A 17,756-nucleotide genomic window follows, 5' to 3' on the forward strand; every position below is an offset into this window, starting at 1 on the left:
CCATCGCTTATCAAAGAATCGTGGTGCTGTAGTTATATCGTTACCTTCAAGGTTAGAAGTAAAGCTAATCATTGCTTTTGTGAAAATAAATAATTTATTTAGAGTAGAGGGCATAAGGACACAATTTTAATATATAAGAGACTGAAATGTTGAAAAAATCTTGTTTAGAAACGTATTTTATCTATAAAACCTTTGAATTTGTTAGGTTGTTAAAAAATCACTTGTTTGCATAAAATGTAAGAACCAATAATCCTAATATTGAGAAATATCTAAACATGAACTGTCTAGATAACACTTTTAAATAATGGAAAATAACTAACTGTATAATTGAAAATAAGTTTATAATAGTAATTAACTCCTAATATTAGGAGTTTTGATTAGTTTTTTAAGGCTTTTAAAATCATAAATTATTACATTTAAATTAGAGAAAGAAAACTTCTTCTGTATGTAGTAAAAAACATAAACTTGCTTTAGTTTAGAGATAATTTATCGAGCAGAAAGCAGTGCATATAACATCAAACAGCAGAAATAACATTATCAACATAAACTTTCAGAATTCCTCATGCCATGACCATGGGGTAGTTTTTTTACGTTATTTAAATTTCTTGGAAATGAAACGTTTTAATCTTTTGTTGATGACTAATTTTTGTTGATGACTAATTTTTAGGCTTAATCTAAAAATATTTTTATAAGATTATGACATAATCATATAAAAATATGACTAAAGACCTGGGTTTACCGTAAAATTTTATTTTCAAAAATCGGCTTTCACTTTTCATTTACCATATTTATAAAAAATAACTGTGGGGTTTTTTATATATTATAAAATTTATATTCAATTTAAATATTATACAAACAACAACAAATGTTTCAGATTTCGATAGTAACTCTTCACAACTGTTATTTATTTATTATGGTTTTGCTATTCATACTAAAAAGTCAATTCAGAAATTATTATCAAAAAAAATTATTACATTCTCTAACTATTGGACTTCAAAAGTTTGAAATAGTGAATTAAGAAGACTTACCCAGTATTGTTAAATTTGAAATTAATTCAGCAGAACCAATTTTGCATAGTTATTTTTCTTATAATTTTATATTAGGTAGTTAAGATTTGATAGGCGATAAAACAAATATGGTAGACATATTATAGCTTGTCTAAACGTCATGATGCAAAAGTATGCAAAAAAATGATTTTTTTAATCTTAATTTTCATCAAAAAATAGACTTTGTTAGTCTATAACTATTACTTTTTATTTAATAATTTTCATTTGTTCAACTATCTTAAACTATAAAAATACCCATTGGAAAGAAAAGGCTATTTATAAATTAGGTTGTCTTGTCGAAGTGAGGTTGAAGATGTATTTATTTTGCGTAATTAATGTAATTAATTTTATACTTTGAGGTATTTCACTAAATTAAGATTTATAGGTAAAAAAAGTACAGAATACTAATGTGTTTGGATAAAATAAATATTAAAAAAAAAGAAAAATCAGTTTTTGAGTACTTTGAAGCATGCTATTTAGACAAGCCTTATGTCTACCATATACGTTTTTTGGTTTATTAAGTCTCAAATAGCTAATATAAAATAATAAAATGAAATAACTATGCAAAAATGGTTTTTTTCTTTTATCTAATTTTTAAACCTGAAGTTAGTTACTATTGAGCTCTGCTTGATTCTTACAGGGCAGCTCTTCTAAAAAGGCAGCTCTTAATCGATTTTTAAAATAAAATTCCCTCTGGTATTTTTTATAAATATAGTAGATGAAAGATCGATACCCATTTGATAAATTAAATTTTTACGGTATACCCAGGGCTATCAGTATTACGAGGTCACGCAGATGGCGCTAATTGTCTGGAACTCCGTTTTTGAGTTAGATTTTGAGACTTGATTATTTATTTAATTTTTCTAAAATTTTAGTCAAACTTCAGTATCTTGAGAACCAATGAGATTATTTTGAAAAACGTTTGGAATATTGACTCTTGTATGATTAATAACATGTTAAAAAACTAAAACTTCGAAGAAGGTCACTATAAAGGCTCATCACCCTAACTCACCATCAAACCCTCATTTTTTTCTCCAGGGTCTTTTTTTATTTTATTAGCATTGAAGGAGATTTTAAACCGAAAAGCTGTCACAAATTCTGCCCAACTAATGACGACGATAAACAAAGGATCTTTTAATGTAAAAATTTATTCAAAAAGATTGTGGCTGTGTATTGTCAACTTTCCCAAATCCCAAAAATTAAATTTTAGTTTGACGTAAAAAAATACGAAGTAAAAGAAATGATATGACAGCACACAGCCTGCTTTGAGATAAAGACCACTTTATTTAAGGTATGCACTTTCATAAGTTGAATACAACTGTTTCTATCATACTTAAATTCTTGTCTAGTTACATCATATGGACCTTATTTTCTTAGTTGAGAAACTAATGAACCAAAGAGTTAAAAACCTTAGCAGTTTATTATTTCCTAGACTGAAACTTAATTGAGATTTAGTGTTCAAACAAATTGTTTTAAAATTGTTACATTAACTACAATTGCTGATAGTTAAGACAAAAGTTAAATTAATATTTAAAGGCTGTTTATAAGTTTTTTTTAAACCATCCTCCAGCATTTTATCTCTACACGATGTTATCATTTTAAGCTTACAGTGTAATTGTATTTACATTAAAATAATGTGTTATAGTACATTAGTGATATATAGTGATAAACATTTGAAAAGTATTGTACGTTAGTAATATATGATGGCAATTGTACTATTAAAAAAGAATTATTTACAAAAAATAGCATTTAGTAAACAGTATTTCCTTTATTTGAACTGAATTCCTGAAAAATGGAAAACTCCTGACCCTTGTCTTGTCCTGCACGATTGTTGACAACGATTGCTTCTTCCGACGAGCCCTATCTTCTAAAATATGCCCTTCTTATTCGAATTTTTCCCTCCCTTCGTCAAGGCTCCTGTCCGCCCCTGTATTTTATTGATACGCAAACTAGTGTTTTTCCTTTACAAGTATCAAATGAAACTTTTATGATCATGAAAACGCTGTAATTATTTTAAAGAGTTAACAATTTCATTTTTGACAGTTTTGCATGTTGAAAATTCTCTATTAATTAAAACCAACATTTTCATTTCGAAAAAATTAAAATTAAACTTTTCCAAATAAATATTGATCAACATAAAACAAAATTATTAATTCGTTTTAAAAGAGTACAAAAAAACAGTACATAAAAACTTTACTTATGATGTTTTGAAATCAAATATCATTTTTTTCAAGCTTTGCTATTTATTAACGTAAGTTGTAAACAAATAGCTAAACCGACTTAGCTATTTGCGTAAAATTTGAAGTATTTGGTACCAAAATATATATTGGTATCAAAACAAAATCGTTCCTATAACGGCTCTACTAATTATCAACTTAAAAAATTGTAACGATTTCTCAAAAACTGCAACTATTTCTTCAGGAACTATTTCTAGAAAGAGGAACGATTTCTCGTTAAAATAGGAACGATTTCTTACGAGCACAAATCTTAATTACAAAATCTTCTTTTGAATACTTTTATCATGTCTGATGACATTCTGACCTAATTATATTGAAATATTATATGATTAAGTTTAAAATAGGACGGTGATTATTTTTAATTAGTTAGTAGCTGTGTTTTATGTTATTGAATATCAAACAATTTAAAAGAATCTCTGTTTTAAATGGCTTTTGTAAATTCGAATATTATTAAAATATAGAATTAAAACCTTTTTAATTATTAGAATATACATAATAGTTATAAAACTTTAAAAAGAATCCTTGCTCGAACAGTTAAGGTAAAATTAGTGACTTATTTTTAACTATTTATTTATATGTAGCTATAAAACTTCGTGATTTGATTGAACAATTTTACTATTGCATTAACGTCACAAGCGAGATATCATTAATGAGATCTAAAATATAAGAAAACGATACACTGAATAAAAGTGTGTTTTAGGTTAAGATAGCGTAAAATTTTACGTTAAGCAGAACTATAGTATGAAAATTATTTTTCAGATTACGTAAAGCAGACATTAAATTTTTAATTTACTGTTTTTGTAGTTTAAATGAGTTTAATTACGGATATTTGTTTTCTAAAGCGAAAATAATACGTTTTTACTTGGAACTTCATTAATATTTTGTTTTTAGGACCAATATTTTAAGTGTCTGCTTTATGTCAACTCTCTAATACTGTCTGCTTCGCGATCAAATAGCCTTATATATATATATATATATATATATATATATATTTATATATATATATATAAATACGTGTGTGTGTGTGTATATTTATATGTATACATGTAAATAGTATATTTATATGTATACATATAAATATACTATATATATATATATATATATATATGTATATATATATATATATATATATATATATAAATATATATATATATACATATATATATACATATATATATATTTATAAATATAAATATATTTATATATAGTAGTAGTATATATTTGTTACAACAAAAGTGAAAATAATTGACAAAATACAAATCAAAGATTGTCAGATTACAGATACTTTTAGTGAAGCTCATATTGCAACTTTCACTTAGGAAAGCTGCTAGCTGTAGTAACATTAGAGCTTATCGAGGCTCGCTTTAAAACTGTTGACAGTTTTAAGAATCCGAGAACTGATTACTTTTTCTGGTAACGTGTTCCATGCATTGGCAATGCGGTTGTTAGAGAGTGGAAACGAAATAAATTATTGCGGTACTTTTCACGGTGAAGTCTTTCACTGTGATTTGCTCTTGGTGGAATTGTGATGAGGGGAAAGTGCCAGTTGACTATGTCATTGTTATTAATATTTTTATGTTTTTGGATGAGGTCACCACGTTACGACTAAAATATAAGAAAACGATACACTGAATAAAAGTGTGTTTTAGGTTAAGATAGCGTAAAATTTTACGTTAAGCAGAACTATAGTATGAAAATTATTTTTCATATTACGTAAAGCAGACATTAAATTTTTAATTTACTGTTTTTGTAGTTTAAATGAGTTTAATTACGGATATTTGTTTTCTAAAGCGAAAATAATACGTTTTTACTTGGAACTTCATTAATATTTTGTTTTTAGGACCAATATTTTAAGTGTCTGCTTTAGGTCAACTTTTTAATACTGTCTGCTTCGCGATCAAATAGCCTTATATATATATATATATATATATATATATATATATATATATATATATATATATATATATATATATATATAAATACGTGTGTGTGTGTGTATATTTATATGTATACATGTAAATAGTATATTTATATGTATACATATAAATATACTATATATATATATATATATATATATATATGTATATATATATATATATATATATATATATATAAATATATATATAAATATATATATATATTTATAAATATAAATATATTTATATATAGTAGTAGTATATATTTGTTACAACAAAAGTGAAAATAATTGACAAAATACAAATCAAAGATTGTCAGATTACAGATACTTTTAGTGAAGCTCATATTGCAACTTTCACTTAGGAAAGCTGCTAGCTGTAGTAACATTAGAGCTTATCGAGGCTCGCTTCAAAACTGTTGACAGTTTTAAGAATCCGAGAACTGATTACTTTTTCTGGTAACGTGTTCCATGCATTGGCAATGCGGTTGTTAGAGAGTGGAAACGAAATAAATTATTGCGGTACTTTTCACGGTGAAGTCTTTCACTGTGATTTGCTCTTGGTGGAATTGTGATGAGAGGAAAGTGCCAGTTGACTATGTCATTGTTATTAATAAATTTATGTTTTTGGATGAGGTCACCACGTTTACGACGTTCAACAAGAGAAGACAGGTCAAGTTGTAAACATCTGGACTTGTAGTCTAACTTTTTCAGTTTGTCTTTTATTTTTGTGGCTCTGCGCTGTATTAATTCAATAGTTTGTTGATCCTTCACCAAATGAGGGTTCCACGCTGGAATTGCAAGTTTAAGTAAAGCACGGATGTAGGTGGAATAGAGTTGTTTCCATAAAAAAGCATCACGAGATTGAAAAGTGTGTATTAGGATGCCTAGCATTAGATTTGCTTTACATGAGGCAATGATGGATTGGGTTTCTACTTTAAGATCATTGGTAATTTGAATTCTTAAGTCACACTTAGAGGTGGTTGATTCCATTTAGTTTTAGGCGTTATCGAACAAGGGCCTAATTCCTCCATTGGGTACTTAAAAGGTTTTAATATGTTATGGCCAAAGTGCATGATCTTGCATTTCTAAATATTTCTAGCCAAAATTTAGTCCAATGAACAGTTTGGTCATTATCTGATTGGAGTTGAATTTGAGCAGCATGAGAATTGACAATGCTTATGGTTTTAGTGTCATCAGCGTAGATCTTACCACTGTTTTCTTGCTTATTACATCCGGCAGATCATTGATGAAAATGACAAATAAAATTGGACCCAAGACTGACCCTTGCGGAACTCCATTTGTCACAGGTAACCAATTTGATTGAGTGTCGCCAATGATAACTTGTTAAGACCTGTTGAGTAGAAAAGTTTTTATCCAATTGAGAAGATTGCTTTCGATTCCATACATTTTTAATTTGTAAAGCATTCGTTGATATGGGACTTTGTCAAAAGCTTTAGCAAAATCCAGAAATACGACGTCAACTGGTAGCTTTCTCGTTACATTTTCAGTCAAGAAGTCCATTGTTTCAAGAAGATTTGTAATGCAGGCTTTTTTCTCTAAAAATCTATGTTGACTATTTGATAAAAGATTGTTTGATTTTAGTTGCTGCATGATTGCCTTTTTAGTTAATTTCTCCATTATTTTACAAGGAATTGAGGTAAGGGATATTGGTCTGTAATTTGATGGGTTGATTCTGGAGCCCATCTTAAATAAAAATGTCACATTTGCTTTGGACCATGAGCTTGGAAAACTATGCTGACTGTGGCTATTAGTTTTGATATTGTAATAGTTTCGGCACTGAAGTTTACGCACTGTGAATTTTATGTCAAGTTCATAATTCTATTTACAAATACTTATATGAAACAAAGTTATTTTCCCAGATGATAATAATTATTTTAGTGCCGTTAAGCTCCTTGTTTAAATTTTATACCAAAATTTTTGCCCTTTTTAATGTAAAAAAAGGGCTATTGTGTGCCTTATGGTTGAAATGTATTTAAATAAAGGGGCTCTCAAATAAGCCTAATACTGTGTTATTCAGTAGTAAAACATGGTGGATTTGGAGTGAAGTACAAATAAACTGTTACTTAAGTAATTATTTAATTATTTTTAAATGAATTAATTTCATGTAGGTTTGAAAAAGTGTTACATTACATAAAAGCAAACAAATTTAGTTTTAGTTAGAAAGTCTGTCTAACTCCATACATTATTTCGTTAAAAAATGTAAAAAAAAGAAAAATGCTGGATAAACTTTGGTGCTTTTTATTGTGTCTTTGAGATGAACGTTCAACAGCAATCAAAATAACGATTGCAGTGAACGTTAAGTAAAGTTTCGTAGTATATTATATAAACTGTTGTTTTGAACGTACGAGAACTGTAAATCAAAGTTTACAAAAGTTGGTACACGTAACATTTGCAGCAAACTTTACGCGAACCTAAATGGAGGTTGTGGGAACGTTTCTTGAACGTTAATTTTTAATTTTGTGGACACAATTTTTCAGTGCATTTATAAAAACGTTTATAGAACGTGATCAAAGCAACGTTTTTTGAACGTTAATGAACGTTTTGTGTTAGCTGGGTTGACTCACTAGAAATTAATTTTGTTTAACAGATATTTGCATCGATAAAAGTTTAATTACGTCAGTTGCGTATTTTAAAGTTCCTCGTTGTATTTATTTTAAAACCACATTAAAAATTGTTGTAAATCTTTCCCTTTTGAAATATCTTTAAACTAAACGATATTGTTTTAAAAAAATAGATATAAATTGAATTTAAACGTTGTTTAGAAAAAAAAATTAATTTTTTTAAGATCTTATACTTATTTTAACTAACTATTTTTTCTTTAAAACATTCGTTTTAATTTTTTTTTTGGATTTATGGATTAATGTTTTTTTTGGATTTATGGATTAATGTTTTTTTTTTGGATTTAAATATACTTACCACAGAGTTTAAACAATTTATTCAACTACAACGATTAAAATAACTATTAGATTTGGTTTTTACCTTATAAAAAAACGATTGCGCAATCTAAAACATTTTTGTTCAGCTGGCTTTTGACAAAATAAAGGTTGTAATTAAACGAAGATCCGCCTACCCTATGCGCGCATCACTAGTGATTTAGTACTGCTCAACGGTGATTAAGTGGTGATCACTAGTGATCGCTACTCAATCACCACTCTATCACCACTAATACATTACTTATTTAAATCAAATATCCCGAAATAATTTTATGTAAGTGGTGATTCAATGCTTATTAAGTAGTGACTGTTTAGTAATATATCAAAATACGAAAATAGTTGTAACTCGTCTCAATACAAAATGGCAGATAATAAGCGCAAGCACTACATGAAAAGCTATATGAGAGATTATAGAAGTTTTAAAAAGTTGTTCAATGAAGAAGAAGAAGGTAAAGAAGAAGAATGTAAAGAAGAAGAAGGTAAAGAAGAAGAAGGTAAAGAAGACGGAGAAAAAGAAGGTAAGGAAGACGACGACAAAAAAGAAGCTAATGAAAATGACGACAAAGAGGAAGAAGGTAAAAAAGACGACGACGAAGATAAAGAAGACGACGAAGATAAAGAAGACGATGAAGATAAAGAAGATGATGAAAAAGTAGGATATAGCGAAAAAAATGGTAATACTGAAAGTGAGGTTTCTCAATCTGTCAAGACTCGAAATTTTCTTCATAAATGGGCTGTTGAAAATAATATCAAGTCTAAACCGTTAAACGAACTTTTGACACATTTGAACTCTTTCATAAAAGACATTCCTAAAAGTGGAACATCTTTAAAAAATACTTTAAGAAGTGTGGATGTTGAAAACGTTGCTGGAGGTGATTTTGTTTATATTTCTTTAAAAATTGCACTCAGCAATTATGTAAAATGTTTCAGAAAGCCAGCAGAGTTTGATCTTATTATGAATGTTGATGGCACTCGAATATACAATTGTAAGAAAAAACAAATGTGGCCTATATTATGTACTATAAATCAACAAGGTCCATATGCAATTGCTTTATGGTATGGTGAAGGAAAACCTGCAGTTCTTGGAGAAAATCTCAAAAAATTTGTTGCAGAGTTAAAATTCTATTTTATAAATGGGTATGAAGGCCTAAAGGTGATAGTTAAGGCATTTGTATGTGATGCACCAGCCAGAGCATTTTTAAAATGTATAAAAAGTCATAGTGGATATGACATTTGTGAAAGATGTGAAGAACATGGTGAGTATCATAAAGGTATAAGATTGTTAGGTACTAAATCTTTAATACGAGATAATAAAAAGTTTAAAGAAAAATTTTATTCAGAGCACCAGATTGGTAAATCACCATTATCCAAACTTGAAATTCCAATGGTGACTGGATTTGTACTTGACTACATGCATTTAGTTTGTCTGGGGGTTACAAAGAAACTTATGAAGAATTATATTAACAAAATAGGTTCCTCTGTACACAGCAAAATTTCTTCGCAGTTGCTCGAAATAAGAAAATGCACACCAACAGACTTTCAAGGTTGGCCGAGAAGTTTGGATGAATTTTCTGATTTTAAAGCAACTGAATTTCGCTTTTTTTTATTATATGCTGGAATTGTAGTTATGAAAGGCAAAATATCGCATGATGAATATAAACTTTTATTGGCTTTATCAGTTGCAATGCACATTCTTTTATCTGAGACAATGGTTAAAGATAACTCAATGGTTTCTTACTGTAAGAATTCGTTAGAATGGTTTACAACAGAATCAATTGTTTTTTATGGACCATTGTTTGCATCTTATAATGTGCACAGTATTATTCATTTAGCTGATGATGTAATAAATCACAAAGTATCATTGAATAAAGTATTTGCATTTCCTTTTGAAAATTACCTTGGAAAAATTAAAAGAAAAATTCATAGTGGTACATATACAGTTGCTCAAGTTGTTAAAAGGCTTCATGAACAAAGTAAAGTAATACATCTATTACCAACAAAAAAATCATTAATCTTTAATACAAATTTTAGAAATAGAGTTTATTATATCAGCAAAATAGGTTTTGTAGTTGTTGAGAAAGTTGTAGAAAACAAATATTTTTGTAAATTGTTTAAATTTTCGAAACTAACAAATTTTTTCGAAAGTCCTTTACCAAGTTCACTCATTCAAATTTACCACTTAACAACTTTGTCAAATTGCAAGGAAATTGTATTGGAAAAGAATGCATTGCTACACAAAGCTATCATGATGCCTTTTGATAAAGGAGGCTATGTACTTATTCCTCTTCTCCACTGTGACCTTAATGACAATGTTACAAATCTATAATTTTGATTATTACTTTTACACATTTGGTCTTATTTATACTTGAAGTAAATTTTTTTTTTGTTTAACCAAAAAATCTTTGCTTCCAACAAGGCTGCAAACAACCACTGTTAAAGTATTATAAGCAGTACTATTAAGCAACCACTATTAGAATTGGAAGTTACTGGATCAGAGAAAGGATGAAGTTTATAGAGCAAGATAACAATTGACAGATGACTTGCAAATTATATGAATCAGGAAAGCAAGATGAAGGTACCAAATTCCAAAGAACTAATATTTGAGAAAAAAAACTAGGTAAATAAGAGTTTTTGGAGCACTTAGGAATATTCACAGAAAAAGGATGAGACTTAATTGAATGACAAGTAACACGAGAATGAATTTTAGTAGATGGCACAAAAGAGAATTCGATATATGGTTTCCAAATTAATTTTATAATGATTTTACAATTTTTATACAATGTAGCATAACAAAATGAATGAAATTTTTTTATTTGATGATAACTGTTGTTTAAAATGACTTTCTCATTATATATATATATATATATATATATATATATATATATATATATATATATATATATATATATATATATACATATGTATATACATATGTATATATATATATATATATATATATATATATATATATGTATATATATATATATATATATATATATATATATATATATATATATATATATATATATATACATATGTATATACATATGTATATATATATATATATATATATATATATATATATATATATATATATATATATATATATATATATATATGTATATATATATATATATATATATATATATATATATATATATATATATATATATTCTACTACAATAGTATATATTAGTTGAATACATGTCACACCTGTTATTATGTCAGTATTTATTTTTAGTTTTAATTTTTAAGTTTAAGTATAAAAAATCAAAAAGGGGGTACATTCATTAAATATGTATTCACAAATAATTATTTATAAATTACGTTTCTTTTTTTTACACTTCTTTTTCAAGTTTTTAGTTTTTACAAAAATATGGAAAAATTTATCAAAGCAAAATGGCTGGAACCTCCACATTCAATTGAATATGGTACAGTCCCATCAAATTGGGTAGAAGAAAGTAATGGCAGTTTATGGGTCTGTTGGCCTAAAGTTGTGAATGTGAAGCCATTAATTTTAAGCAGACAGATACCAAAAAAAGACTGGTCTAGGTTCATTTTATTAAAGAAATATGGCAGTGGAAGTATGTTTTTTTAATACAATATTTATAAGTGCAATAATTACCTCTATTTTATATATATATATATATTTTTTTTTAATTTAGAATTTATTTACCAGTATTTTATATTATTTTTTTTTTATTTTAGGCAGCTTTTCTGAATGTGAGATGATCCCCTCAGCTAATGATACAAATGAGGATACAGATGATGAAAATTTGTTAAAGCGAAAAAACCGATTTACATTACCATATTTCATGAGCGATGATGATTTTGGTAAGAAATATTTAAATTATATTTATAAATTGTGTTTTTCTATAATTAAAGAAATTAGTTTTATCTATTGTTTATTGCAGATAACGAGTTTGCTCCCAATCAATCAAAAAAAAAAAAAAAAAAAATTGACTTGCAGCAGTGATGAGGAGGCAGAGACCACTATAGAAAATTTCCCATTACTTCCGTTGTCTCTACAAAAATGTTCTTAATTTTATATTATTTATGTATTTTTTTGTTGTTGCATTTTCACTCCTATTACATACAATTTTATTTCTTTGTGTCATTTGATTTATAACCTAAACTATCTGCAATGGTATTTTTAAGAGTAAAACAAATAACACACTTAGAAACACTGAACACAAGTTTAGAAGGATCTTTGTGTATTATTTTTAATGCTTACTAAGTATTTATAACAAATAATATCTATTTATAACAAAGTATATCAGGTATGTATGAAGAGGTTTTTCGGATTTTTAAGGTGCAGAAAGTTTTCATTTTTTCTTATAATAATTTGAATTTTTTTCACTTAAAGTGCCTTCTAATCGGACTTCGATGACAAAAAAAAAGCATAAAGTTGATTTGGAGATTGAACCAGAATGTCAGTCTCAAGTATCGTTGATAAAATCCAGTACCCAGCAGCATTTCACAAGCAATGGTACAGTTTTATTCTTTATATATGTTTGATACTACTTTTTCATAAAATACTTATGTATATGAATGAACTAAATTTATTATTGCAGATTGCAGTAGTAAATCTGTTATTAGTTATGACGTTGATAATACTTCTACTTCATCACAAGATGGTTTGTTATCTATATTGTTTTCTTTGAACTTTTATTGCAAACAATTTAAAAAACAACTATTAATTTATTTTTATTCAACCATATTATAGATTTACACACACAAGTTTATATTAATAGGTTAGGTCTGACTCAAATAGTTACAAACTAGTTAATGGAGTGAAAAACACAAAGTTTAAAACATAATAAAACATAAAAGTAAAAGGTAAAAACACAAAATAAATGAATAATATTAAAGCAACTTAAATCTAGAAGTTACAAATAAAACTTAAAAAATAAACAGAAAAACTTATTTAATGTAATGTTATTAACACTAGTTTTTTATTAATATTTAATAAAATACAAATATTATTTACTTACTAGTAAGTAAATGATATTTGTAATTTTAAATATTAAACTTTAAACACCTTTTGTTACTTAAAAATATTTTGTTTATAGTTTACCACAAAAATATAATGAAAATCTTAAAAAATATAACAAAAAAACTAATAGAGGTGAAGCAAAATCAAAAAGATGTGATGGAAAAGTTCTCTGGAGTACAATATACAGGAGTTGATATTGTTAATAAGTTAGTTTTTGTTACTATTGTTAATGTTAAAGATATGGTGAAGTTGGAAACTGAATTCAAAAATAAAAATTTATATTTGCAGCTAGTATCTATAATATTACCAATATTTAACTTTATTCATTGTTGTTTTGCTGTTTCATTGTACATTTTATTAATTTTTCAATAATAATAAACGTTCAGTAAACTCCCAATATTTCAAACCTTTGATAAGTAGAACTTCCAGCAATTCAAACTAATTTTCAATCTCTGTTTAACCCTTACAAATGAACTATACTCCCAAAAACTTGAAAAAATTTCTTGGTCTCTTAGAGGGTCGAGTTATCGGGAGTTTACTGTGTTTAAAAATTTCAGTATTAGCGTATAGTAGACTTAAATAGTAAGTTTGACCAGTTATTGGCTCAGTTTGACCGGTTGTTTGCTCAGTTGATAACACTGTATGTAATATATAAAATATTAGTAGGAAAGCTTGTTTAAGTTAAGTCGTTTTCACACGCATATACATACAATACAGTATACATACAATTGCATGTATACACATACAATAAATGTATACACACATACAATTACAGGGTTGCTGATCAACCTTTGAAGACCTGGAATACCTGGAAATAGCACGAAACCTAGGAAAAACCTGGATTTTGGAAAACTCAAGGATTTTTTTAAATTTTTATAAAATTCTGAGAAAACCCAAGAAAAATATTTTTTTGTTTAAATTTTTAAACAATAATTTTTTTTGTAAGAATAGCTTGTCAATACTAATAATAAATATACTAATATTTTAACAATAAATTGGCAAGGTGTAGCTGTTGTTGTAAAACTTTTAGTCTGTCATATATAAATATTTTTGTTTAAATAAGGATAGTTATAATCTAGTAGATAAACTGGAAAGAATATGGAAAATTCAGGGAATTTAAAAAGCTAATTTTAGAGAAAAACGCTCTTTACTCAGGGAAAAACTTTTAAAATTATAGTGGCAACCCGGAATTAAGTATCACATACGTTGTTAATTTTTTATATCACATGCTTTGTTACTACTTTTTTGGCAGTGTTGTTTAAACAAAATTGACTTAGTATTTTCAAGATACTTTGCTTGCTATTCTGATATTTTAAATAATTTGGTGGAAGGAGAAACCTGTCCTCACCTGCATAGATCATCCACTGGTTACAATGACTATACTAATGCTAATTATGGTGAATAATTACTATTACAGGTGATTACAGGTTTAGTTCGTGCTTGTTGCAACCACCCAAAAAAAAGTATATATGAGGTGATAAACAAACTTATCACAAAAGATGCTGCATCAAACTGTAGTATTAAGGGCACTTCCCAGAAGTGCAATTTTTGTACTGAATTAAAAAATATTTATTCAGCTCTTATAGGTATAAACAAAGAAATTTTTTTTTATAATATATTTTGAGAAGTTTTGTAACTCAAGCTATATGAAAAGGTATTTCAATTTTAAATTTTAAACTATAGTTTTATTCATTGAGACGCAGTCAGAAGTCAGCATGCTGATGCCAAAGATATACAACTCCACAGTTTTATGGGTGAATGGTTACGACAAGCTGGCGTGTTGAATATACGCACAGAGAAAAAAAAAATTGAAAATCATAATAAAACATTATAATCTGTTTTTCTTTTACTAATGAAATAAAAAACTATTTTCTTTATTCTTTTATGACTGTAATTTAGCATTATTTTAAATATTAATTCATGTAAATATTATTGGGCATGTTAGTTCCGTAGCCATCGTAAACGCAACTCATTTAGGAAACGGCAATGTATAAATTTGCAGAATTTTTGATGATTTTTGTTTAGTGTTGGTTCGTGATTTACCTTGTTTTATTTTGTTTATTTTAAAGTTTTAGAAATCTTGTAGAAATATGGAAAAATTAGCCATTTTATTGAACATGGAACAATCCCACGTGATTAGTTTTTTGAGATAAATTATGTTGTTGCTTTGACTACAAGTTTTATATATATAAAATTTTAATATTATTACTTATTAGTATTAATTTAATATAGTAGGCAAAAAACTTTGAATATTTCAAGATGAAACTTCATATTTTTATGACAGTTGTTAATATTTTTATGACAGTTGTTAATGACACAAATTTGTTTGAACTTTTTTTTTTTTAATAGCTGTAATAACTATAGTTATTGATAATAACTATAGTTATCAATAACTATAATAATAAACAATAACATTATTATGATATATATACATGTTTTACATTTTAGAAAGCTTTTCTGAAGGTTGAACCTGAACTTTATCAGTCATTGTACTTCTGAATGTGAAAACAGTTAATGGTTGTCAGAGATTGAAGCATACGAAGACATTTGAGATGACTAAAATTGATAGAAACTTGAGATGACTGAAACTGATCGAAAAGCTGGATAATTATGCTATTATTAATTATTATTAATTAATCATTATCATATTTCAGAAGTTATATTGATAAACTTGTTTTAAGTCGATACCTTTACTTGCAATTATACTGAATTGTTTTTTAAATTATCAATTTGTTATATAGGTGATTATCTTCAACCTAAATGGGTAAATCCTGGACATTTTCCAATACTTCTGCCATCAATAGATTAAGGTTTTATTTAGTATTTTTGTTTTGTATATTTTTAAAATATTTATTTACGTTAAATAGTATTTTGTTTTTTTATTGTTATTATTATTATTATTATTGTTATTATTGTTATTATTATTATTGTTATTATTGTTATTATTATTATTATTATTATTATTATTATTATTATTATTATTATTATTGTCATTATATATATTTACAGTTGGTAAGAATAACTTAAAAGTTTTAAAAGCTTAATAGCAATATATATAAAATTTTAATATTATTACTTATTAGTATTAATTTAATATAGTAGGGAAAAAACTTTGAATATTTAAAGATGAAACTTCATATTTTTAATTGCTATGTTTTTATTTTTAGAGGCAGTCGGGAGTCACGATGCGGACAACAAAGTAGCACGCAAAAGATAATAAACTTTACAATAAGAAATACGACAAACTGGCCTGTTTAACGTTACGACAAACTGTCCCGATGAAATTCGTTAAAAAGCTGTTATTTAAAGATTAAAACACATTATGTCATTAAACACAATAAAACGTTTTATAAAATATTTTTTGTTTTATTGCTTTACTTATCTGCTTTAACTATTTAGTAAGTATTTTATCTTACGTTCTCTGCAGTCAATAAAATTAATTAGACATTCAAATAGTTATTTATGTATTTAAAATATTGCATACAAAATATTTCCTTATAATAATTTTATTAAAGCTATTATTTATTAGCAAAAAACTGCTACATAATAAGTAATTTATCGCTAATAACAATAAGTAATCGCAACTAAAAAATCGGTGTTAAATCAGCGGTGATAATCACTGCTTAATCACTAGTGACAAATCGCCTTAATCACTAATGATAAAAAGTTTACAGAACCAACATTCAATAAGTACTAAATCACCACTTACGATAAGTATTGAATCACTACTAAATCACTGATGTATCAGTGCTAAATCAGCGGTGATAATCACTACTTAATCACTAGTGACTAATCGCCACTCAATCACTAGTGATAAAAAGTTTGCAGAATCACCGTTCAATAAGTCCTAAATCACCACTTACGACTACAAATTTTAAATGGTCATAAATTTTGAACACAGAGGAATTTTCTGGGTTCAACTATTTAAAAAGGCTGTTTATATCGAAAAAAGTTTTTTGCGTGAATACATACGTAGAATTCAAATGGTGTAAACGTTCTTAACAAGGCCTGGTATAGATTAGACTTGCTAACAAGACAATGCTGCTATTAAAAAATTAAAGTTTACAAAATTGTATTCCAGATCTAAACCTGATAGAAAATCTAGAAAGGTTTATGAAAATGCCAAACAACTTGAATTTTGTGACAAGTATGTCATATCGCAAATTTTAAGAGATTGGGAGTTCAGGATGCGATACCTAATATTTTCAGTATTTCCTTGTTTGTAGCGCACATAAGGCTAATTCTGTTTTCTACATAAATTGAACACTTTTAATATTATTTCATTTGTAATTAATTAAACATATCAAATTTTAAACTATCTAATTGCAGTAGAAGATTATAAAAAAAAGGTTCATGTAAAAGTAACCAACTTAAGGTAGTGATGTAAGCAATAACTTACTCTTTTAACTTAAAATAAACATAACTAAAATATTTTTACGTATAAAACTATTTTTGAGTTTTGTTAAATTATAGTATTGCATTTTCTTTTTTTTCTTTTTTATTACCATTGTCTTAAAAATGTTATTGAAATATGACTTTAAACACGTTGTTTTTGGACAGTCCAATGAATATTTTCAATTCTTATTCATGTGGATTGTGTGTTAT

At 26.7% G+C, this 17,756-nt stretch overlaps 1 protein-coding gene across 1 annotated transcript; it reads right to left on the reverse strand.

The window, feature by feature from the left end:
- Positions 1-5,645: 5,645 nt before the first annotated feature.
- On the reverse strand, positions 5,646-6,191 carry LOC136074104 (uncharacterized). Its single transcript, XM_065786405.1, has one exon. The coding sequence runs from the start codon at positions 6,189-6,191 to the stop codon at positions 5,646-5,648; it is 546 nt and encodes a 181-aa protein (XP_065642477.1).
- Between the last annotated feature and the right edge of the window lie 11,565 nt (positions 6,192-17,756).

This window comes from Hydra vulgaris, chromosome 01 (assembly GCF_038396675.1).
Source record: "Hydra vulgaris chromosome 01, alternate assembly HydraT2T_AEP".
Lineage (NCBI taxonomy): Eukaryota > Metazoa > Cnidaria > Hydrozoa > Anthoathecata > Hydridae > Hydra > Hydra vulgaris.

Bases quoted from the DNA above. Each gene is read 5' to 3' on its own strand.
- LOC136074104 (XM_065786405.1), bottom strand. From the start codon at position 6,191: ATGGAATCAACCACCTCTAAGTGTGACTTAAGAATTCAAATTACCAAT.